General features: G+C 41.2%; 2 protein-coding genes across 3 annotated transcripts; both read left to right on the top strand.

Annotated features, from left to right (window-relative positions):
• The first annotated feature begins 2,235 nt into the window (after positions 1-2,235).
• Positions 2,236-6,021, top strand: LOC103137513 (uncharacterized). 2 transcript variants are annotated; one of them, XM_016671110.1, is made up of 18 exons: positions 2,236-2,396; positions 2,473-2,528; positions 2,602-2,691; positions 2,815-2,939; positions 3,020-3,157; positions 3,234-3,299; positions 3,364-3,534; positions 3,606-3,702; positions 3,769-3,974; positions 4,041-4,400; positions 4,477-4,594; positions 4,659-4,864; positions 4,938-5,055; positions 5,130-5,302; positions 5,373-5,440; positions 5,523-5,645; positions 5,731-5,861; positions 5,925-6,021. In XM_016671110.1, exons 1-18 carry the CDS (start codon positions 2,284-2,286, stop codon positions 5,969-5,971), a joined length of 2,406 nt encoding a protein of 801 aa, XP_016526596.1. In that variant the 5' UTR covers positions 2,236-2,283; the 3' UTR covers positions 5,972-6,021. The 2 variants fall into 2 exon arrangements, with proteins under 2 accessions (XP_016526596.1, XP_007551332.1); XM_007551270.1 differs by having other exon boundaries at positions 2,237-2,396; positions 5,523-5,641; positions 5,721-5,861.
• Positions 6,022-6,122: 101 nt separating this feature from the next.
• On the top strand, positions 6,123-9,184 carry LOC103137512 (uncharacterized). Its single transcript, XM_007551269.2, has 4 exons — positions 6,123-6,789; positions 6,862-6,979; positions 7,045-7,133; positions 8,228-9,184. Exons 1-4 carry the CDS (start codon positions 6,763-6,765, stop codon positions 8,975-8,977), a joined length of 984 nt encoding a protein of 327 aa, XP_007551331.1. The 5' UTR covers positions 6,123-6,762; the 3' UTR covers positions 8,978-9,184.

Here is a 9,184-nt window from a genome sequence, read left to right as displayed (position 1 = left end):
CCGGAGACTTGGTGTCTAAAAGAACCAGTTTGAACCAGAGAAAATCAGATACAAAATAAGAACACCACATACCGACCTCAGAAAATCCCTTTAGATAAGTCTGGTATGAGTATGTTGACAGATGTCATACTGGTTAGACAAAAGCACAAACCCAGTTCTGTACATTTGCACCATGCATACAGGAAACAAGTATCACAAGACTGATTTTGGGACTGATAAAAAAAAAAACATCTTGAATCATTTTTCTACTTTCATATGTTGTGGGAAAGTGTTGGCAACCTCTATTTTAAATACTTTGAATGTTTGGGTTGGTGAGACTGCCAGCTCATATTTGCATAATATATATATTTTTTTTGTTGTTGTTGGTTTTGAACTTGAAAATAGTCAGAATATCAATTAGGCCCCTAATTATTCAAAGTAGGATATAGAACTATGTAATCAACTTCTTTGTTTATGACTGGAAATCATCTCTCAAAAGACAACAGAATAATTTTGAAGTAGCACCAATTTTGAAATTCGGTTTGTTTTTATATTAATACACAGTTAATTTTTGAATGAAATATCCAGAAGACTTGCAAGAAAGTCTTATGTCGAGTGTTGTTGTTTTTTTGTTTGTTTGTTTGTTTTATTCAAGTTTAATTCTAGTTTAAAGTTGGAAACTTAATGCTGTTGTGGAGTTCAAATATTTTTGCTGCTTTATGACTCTTTTCTTTTTTGTGTGTGCATCTTCTCTTAACAATTATAAAATGTTCAGTAAATCAGTCATGTGTCTGACACCTAATTTTAGTAGATCATCTTCTTTCATGAATCCTCATAATTTTTTATATTCTAGGATTAACCTCTAAAGCCCAGATTTGATCTTGTAACAAGTACGAGTTAAATTTTGAGCCACCACTAATCAAAGATCAAATGCTCAAATAATCAGAATAAAACTAAACAAAAAGGGATGTACTGATAAGGATAAATCTAAGCTAGGTAAACAAGGAAATAATCAAAATGCAAACATAGATTAAACCCAAACACATCTGAATCATAAGAATTTTTTTTATTTAATGAAAAACACTATTAGCTATGTATCATTATTTGTAATACATTATACTCACAAGCAATATTGAACACAATCATACAGTGCTGCAGAGAAGAAAATCATTCGGGTGTAAATATACTCACCTTTGCAGGTTGGTTCTTCCTATTCATCTGAAAGTTTCTCCTTTTTCCACAGCAACTAATAAAGAACCTAATAAGCTCCTCCTACCTGCAGATAACCAAATCAATGTAGGAGGAAAAATGAAAGTAACAATTCCCCTGGAATATTCCAGGGGAATTCCCCTATGGAACATTTTCGGCGCCTAGAAGAGATCAAGATCTCAAGTCCAAATCTTGTACCGTCTGTGAAGCATGTGAAGTGGTCTGCTAGATAATTTGTTGCAGCAGGGACCGGTCAGCTCACCCTCATTTATCAACATAAATTCTGCAGTGTTTCAGAGACGTGGTGCAATCTGTGAAAAAAAAAAAAAAAGGTGAAGCTGAAACAGAACCGGACCCTTCACCATAAAACTGATCAAAACACATCAGTAAATAACCAAATGACTGACTGCGAGTTAAGAAGTGGACAGTCCTGCTGAGTCCTGCTTCCCCCTGCTGGTTGTTCTGTGTCAGTGGCTGCTTGAAAGAACCGATACCAACTGGTTTCTCCATCTTCATTCTTCATTTTGTGGCTAAAATAGCTTTAATTCATTTTTTGTCATTCCCTTATAATTTTATACATAACAACATGAAGTGCAAATCAATGAAGAAATAACCATGAAGTCAGATAATAAAGAAAGTATGAGAGCATTCGTATGAAAATACATGTTTAAAAGTACACAAAAAAAACGATATCTTTGAAAAAAGTTGGAAATGTAAGCAAAAAATTATGAATTTTTAAAATGTGTGTTTATATCACTATATTTGCAGTATGTCAGAACAGAAAGGAATAATTAAATTTGGCAACAAAAAAAATTGTAAAATGTCTAGCTTCTAAATTGATCCAATGTTTTCCTTTTTAGCTTCAATTGCGTGGCTGGAAGAAAACAGCGTTACAATCTCTATTAAATGCCAAAAAATAGTGGCATATTTGAGTCCTTACTACTGGACAAATTTTGTCATTCATATTAGCAGCAGCTGTTTTTTTCTAGGACTTAATTACTGACAGGCTGCACCTTGGGAGGCAGCTGATTGTTAGTTGCCTTGTGGACAAATGGTGTCATCAAAAGCTGGACGGGGGACAGCATTTCATGGTGCATGTCTGGTGAAAAACAAGTGGTTCACTTGGTCAGTAGGAGTAGTTTGCTAGCTGTTATGCTAGCTTCAGACACCAACACATCAACTGCCATGGCTTTCAAGTTGATGTTTAGGTAGGTTGTTGTGGTTGATTGCACATCAAGTTTTGATTTTTGAGCTATTTTCTCACTTTTTGTTTTGTAACCACAGTTTGGCATTACTCCTGTCCTTATGGGCCACTGCAGGATGTGACTTCTTTGTGGAAGGTTAGTGGAGCCTTGTTTATCCTACAGTGACACTTTAAGATGCAAGTTCTCTGCAACTTATGCGTTTCCCCAGGCGTTCTTCAACTAGAGTGTCGTGATCGTTACTTCATGATAGCTGTTGACCTTGCTGCCACTGGAGACGTTCCTCGCTTTGAGGCTGTGGGTTAGTGTTCCTGTTCTGCTGCAGCTCAAAGCACTGAGGCTGGTGATGGTTTGAGACAAATTAAGTTGAACATGGTTCTGACTGCTTAACCCATGAAATGTTTTTGCTTGATGTTTTTCTCAGATGGAACTGGCACATATGCCATCACTGAGGATTATGCAGCGCAGTGTGGTTACAGTATCAGTATTCTCTCTCTCCTGGGCCTTGTAGAGCTTAGAGCATCCTACTTCAGTTGTCATACTGAGAAGGTACTGAAAAAAAGCAGCTTTCCTGACCTTTAGAGAAGGTTCCTCGTGCATCCTGGCTAATGTTTCCAACTCTGTTTCAGGGTGCTGGCTTTTCATTCAGATTTAACCTGATAACTACCTATGAAGGGGTAGATGCTTACTATGCACTCAATAAGACCTGTTCATCCCCTCTGCCCTGGTCACCCAGAGAGGTCACCTGTGAGGTTAACTACATGGAGGTATGTCTTCCCCAAGTCTCCCTCCCTTCTTAAGCCCTCACCCTTGTTTTTAAGCCCCCTAATCATGTTGCCACAGGTATCCGTAAGGAGTGAACTTCCCTGCCAATCTGGGTCAAGTGACGACTCGAGTACACTCGGCCCTGTATGTATCAATGACGACAATTGGTTTTCTGGATTGGCAACTTTCTAACTGTCTGTATTTACAGTTGTACAGTCCCTCCACTGAAGTCTGGCAGGTGACTTTTCAAAATCCATATCAGCAGTTGCCACCCATGAACCTGTCTCAAGCCCGACAGGAGGGCTACATATTTGATCATGTCCATGACAGGATTGTGTTTCGTACACCGTATGGTCAACCTGAGTCCTATCATACTGAGGTAGAAGGCCCTTTCCAGTTACTTGCAATTGTCTACTCCCAACATGGTGTTTAACCAGCATGTCTTCATAGGTGACTGGGGTTCCAGTAGAGGTGGTCCATGCAACTGTGTTTTCGCGGCAAAGCTGGGTTGTCGTTATGGTTGACCTGATTGCTGCTTGCTCCATGGGTGCGTAAACTAAGCTGTTTATTTTACAGAGCCTTACAGTTTAGTAAAATTATTTTGTCCAAACAGATGAAGGGTCATATGACAGTGGCTATATGATCTGGGGCACTCCAGAAGCACTCTATCCCAGTCTTGGCACCACACAGATTAGTTTTGGCCTCAATGGGAACCTTGTGGAGCAGGCTGCTGTGGTGCAGAAGGGATTTATTATGGAAAGGTATAACTCGACTGTCCAAATTGGGATCCCTTATGATGCTGAAGGAGGCTACAGAAAGGTAAAGACAATTGACTATAAAAGTCTCCTGCATATTTGACTTGCGTCTAACTGAAATCAATTTCAGAGCTTTGTGAGTGATTGCCTCTCTGAGTTCTACATCTTCAACCTCTACTTAAAACAAACTTCAGTGGATGAACGCCATGAAGAGACTGTGCTGTGGTTTCACAGGACTCTTGTTACACCCCTCCTGTCATCTCCGCTCTTCACTGAAGACCAAACTGATGTAGACAATGGCACATTCTCAATCCATCTAGGCAAAGTCCCCAGAGACGTTGAGCTGACCTCTGTTCAGCTGAATGGCCAGGAATTTGCAGTACCCTTCAGTGACTCCATCGCATACACTCTTACAGAAGTCAGACATTCCAACAAAAGCCACAGCTACACACTAAAAGTGCCATTGCATGACCCAATTGTAATCCAGGAGGCAAGTCTCTTTAAGAACACTGTCTAGTGGTGTCATAATGCAAACTTAGTTCTAACTTTTTTTTTTTCATATTAAGTTCTCCAAAGAGAATGCAGCCATGTTGCACAAACTGGACATAAACTACACACTGATTGTCAAACCTGGAGACGAGCCATACTACCACACCTTCTCAGTCACGGCACGAATGGCTGTCTGTAAGTCATATGCTGAGGTGAGTCCCTTAAATTAAATATTTGGCTAACTTGTTTTGCTTGGCAGCTCCTCCATCTTTTGATGTGGTCTGTACGGAGTCTGGGATTGACTTCAAGTTGGCCTATCGCTCTTTTGACTACCTGTGGGATTTCACGATTGGCTCAGACCGACTGACTCCAGTGCTGGCAGCCAACCATGGCTATACCATGAGCAATGACAGTCAAAGTCTGCTGCTCAGTGTGCCACTGTTCACACATGGATACAAATACAAGGTAATATTAGCAACTGGGCCTATCTAGAAAGTTTGAGTTACTAAGTCTGACATTGAAATTCCTTTCCTCGAAGGATATTGGTCTGAAAGGTTTTCTCGGGACATTTACAATCCTTGTGAGGGATCGTGAAACTGCTGACATCCTGACTTCCACCACCAAGACATGCCTGTTTAATGCCACAGAGTTCATTAGTAAGAAAAAGCTATATCACGGTAATGGAGGTTGCAAGGCTTGTGAATACTAACTTGTGGTTATTTTCCAACAGTGTGTTCAACTAATGGGTGGATGACTGTGGTGGTTGATCTGTCTGCGGTTCTCCCAAGTGGTGAGATGCCAACACGCTTTCATCTTTTGAACAACTTCTGTGTACCCAAAGCAGTAGATGGCACACGAGTGCTCTTCTCATTTCCACTTCACAGTTGTGGTTCCACAGTTAAGGTAAATATTGCCCACTATTAAAACTAACTGTAGAGTGTCAAGTGTTTAAGACTTGTGTTCCCCCCCTCAGTTGGCAAAGGAAAATGTGACTTATCAAAACAAGATCTACTTGGACACTTCTGAGAATGCTGTTGAAGGGTATGTCCCGCAAGGCAGCACTTCATGGTACCACATTCTAGTACCGTTTTAATTTTGGTTTCAACCCTCCCACCCCCCACAGAATGACTGTGCAATGCACATACCCTCTAGTTGGTCTCCACCGACTCTTCTCAATCCACAAATTTGAATCTGACAAAGAAGGTGTTGGCAGGATAATCCCTTTTGTGGAAACTACAAAAGGTATGTTTGCTTGCTTAAGAACTTGGGTGTAGTTTTAAGTAATGTCAATTAAACTAAATGTCTCTCCTAACTGTTCCAGCTACTATGACTCCAGCTAAAATGACCACAATTGCTCCCCAAAGAACCAGAAGTCCCAGCTTACACCTGCCTCCTTCCTACCCTACTGCTCGTTACATCAAAGTTTACAGGGTTCATAACAAACCTGGCCAGTTCAGTAAAGGTGAGTGAGTAAATTCTTTCAATTGAAACTTTAAACATGTCTAACTCTTTCCTCTACTTGTAGGGCCAAAGGGAAAGTTGCAAGTAAAGACGCTTCTTCGCTATGCTTGAGGAAGTGTATGACTTTTATTGTTGCATTAAATAAAGCTTAAAGTACTGTTGTAGCTGTGCCTGTTTTTATTTTTAAGCAGAATGAATAACAAATTGGGTCATTCTGGTGTCTTCCTCATAAAGTTTGACCTATGGTCACTTGGCAAAACTGGCCTGTGAAGCACATTTTCTGAAAACTACAACTTCCACTTCATTCTTTACACTGGATCAGTGTAGAACAGGTGCCAAGTGGCACTCTTCAGGATGACTAATACTTTTGTAAAGTACAGGCATTGTTGCAGAAAACTTTTTTTTTTCTGAATATTGATATGCACTACATTGAAATTGGAACAGCCCACTGGCTAATTTCCTGTCCACCAAGTACATGAGCAGCTCAATAAAGCACAGTAGCCAGATTACCAATGTAACATTTTGCTAATTGCTTGACTCTTTTTGTAATTTGAAAATGGGAGCCTCAAACTCGACACAAACTGCTGTCCTGCTCAAACGCACCTGAATCAAATGACTGGCTTGTTACCAGGCCTTTGTCTAACTTAATGGCCTGCTGAAGAGGTGATTCAATCTGGTTCAGCTGTGTTGGAGCAGCTACATCTAAACCATGATGTAGGTCAGACACTCGATGATTTGGAGAGCCCTACTTTAAACCTAACTTTACCGCGCTTTTTCATCGAACGTAGTCGTCACTTGACCAGCAGGTGTCGCCAGTGGAAACGCAACAAGCGAGCTTGTTTACTTTTGATAGTTCTAAAACCACGAGTCCGTTTGCGTTTCTTTGAATTAATTAGACGACCATGAGCTACAGCGAAGCACGTTTATTGGTGAGTTTCCCCTCAGACTTTAATGCTTCAACCGGGGTCTATTAATTTCATTCGCCGTTCGTCCTGAAACAGAGAGCCAGGCAGACCGTCCTGCCACCCATCTCCAACAGGACTTTGCAGCACCCCTCCTTCCTGCCTTTTTACATGCCCCCACGTTTTCATCACACTTTTCATGGAGACGCTCACCCAGGTTAGTCACTTCTGTTTATGTAAATGTCTGCGTTGAACAATAAGTGACAGCTAGTTTCTCTTCAGGTTACCCAATGAGTCCTGTGGAGGTCTTCTACACAGACCCCACTCTGCCCTGCGGGAGGAGGATCTATAATAGCCTGAGTAGGAAAATGGTGAGTCGGTCCACAATTAAAGGTCTCATAAAAGTTTAAAAAGACGGAGTTTAAGTGCAGAAATGTCGTAGCCTACACAAACATGGGGAAGACTGCCGACAGGACAGCTTCCATCAGTTAATGAAACCTTAGAGAAAGTCAGAAAAGGTCACTGCTAAGGAAGCTGGCTGTTCAGACTGCTGTATCCAAGCGTATTTATCGGACATTGAAAGCAAAATGTGTGGTTGAAATGATATGCACATGCAACAGTGACGGACAGCTGTGATAGAAATGTTCAGATGTCCAAGTCTGAAGTCTCTTCTGCAAGAATCAAAGTTGCTTTAGGTCCAGTGTGAAACTCCTACAGTCAATGGTGATTTAAGGAGACATGTCTTATGCTGCTTTTAGTTAACTTTTTTTTTTTTAGTCCCCCCACCTTTGAGTTCAAAGTCTGAACCATCATCTGAGGACATTTCAGAGGACTTCTGTCTGCTGTCAAGCTTTATGAACTGATTTAATTTAAAAGCATAACTTGGTACCACCCCACATTGCCAAAGGTACTGATACTGCTTTGATAACTGCAGAGAATCTTAAAAAAAAAAAAAAAAAAAGACGCTAGAACAGATGATGCAGATAACCTAAAGGCTGCTATCAAAGCATCCTGGGCTTTTATCAACTGAGCTGATGCCACTGATGCAGTAATTAATGCAGAAGGAGCCCAGACCAATTGCTAAGTGCATATACTTTACAGAACATGGATATAATATGTAGTTGTCTGACATCTCTGTATTTAAAAAAATAAATAAATTTGCCTCCTGTAATACTCAATTTTAGGATTTCAGTAGCTGTAGGTTATAATTGCCAGTAGATAAACAGAAATTAACTTTTCAATAATTTTGTTTAAAAACTCAAGGTCCCAAAAAGATTGAAAGGGACATACTTAAAAAGATATGAGTAATGGTTGATCTTTTGCATAAACAAAACAATTAAACATTTCAAACTTTAAAAATGGCTTGCCACATTAAACTTGACCCATCTCTTGAAAGGAAGTGTCAGAGCTGAGTTTATGAAAACATACTGTTAACCCTGCTAATCATTTTCACTTTTCCAATCAGGTTTTTGATTGCTCCCAGCTCAACACTCCTGCCCCCATCATGTCCGCCTGCGTTGCCCCTCCAAGCCGCCCAGACCCATTCAGGGCCGGACCTCACCCCAACAACCTGGGCAGCCCAATCTGGAGGCTCCAGACCATCCACCCTCCTCAGGTGCAGCCAAGGTTTGTGGTCATCCAGCTCACTCAGCAGGAGGATCAGGTGATTACCAGCCTGTTGAAACTCCACCACCAGGAGGCGCCCCAGAGCAAGGAGAGAATCGCCACCGCACTGGCTGACTTACCAGGAGCTTTAAAGTCAAATCCCAGAAATTTTAGCACAGGTTCACTGGAGGGGGCAGACAAGGTTTTCTGCATTGATGAGTTAGAGGAGCGACGGAAATGGTCAGACGCAGAGTATGAAGCTGCTAACACTCTATTGAGCAGCTTTCAGCAAGTGGAGAATTTAATAGGAAACACAGTGACGCCTCCTGATCATCTGCAGTCCCAAACCTCTCAGACAGAACTAGAGTGCCAGACTTTCCCACCGTCAGTAACTTGTTACAGTTCACAAAAAAGAAGCTGCGTCAAGGAGAACGGCGACGTCGGGTCTCAGGAGGACATGACCGCATGTCCAACAGGTTTTGAGAGCAAACTGGGACAAGAGAAGGTGGAGGGCAGGTCAGAGGAGCGGATGCTGACAGATCTGGAAGGGGACGCCGTGCAGGTTCTGCTCAGCCTCAGGGAGGTAACAACTTTCGATGCCATGCAGTGATCGCGTCGAACCAAAGGATCGTTTTTGGAATGAGTCTGATTTGGTTACGGAGGCCACAAACTGGGCAATTTATCCTCTGAAAAAACCCCAAGACTTCAATTTGTCATTCCTTTTTTTTACCTAGTTGTAAAATATCTTAAATATATGTTCACGTTTGTACTGTGCCATTAATGTTGTGTTCAATAAAAATGTTTCCTTTACAAACAC

This window comes from Poecilia formosa, unplaced genomic scaffold (assembly GCF_000485575.1).
Source record: "Poecilia formosa unplaced genomic scaffold, Poecilia_formosa-5.1.2 Scaffold41, whole genome shotgun sequence".
NCBI classification, from domain to species: domain Eukaryota; kingdom Metazoa; phylum Chordata; class Actinopteri; order Cyprinodontiformes; family Poeciliidae; genus Poecilia; species Poecilia formosa.
This window is presented reverse-complemented; position numbering and strand designations above follow the sequence as displayed.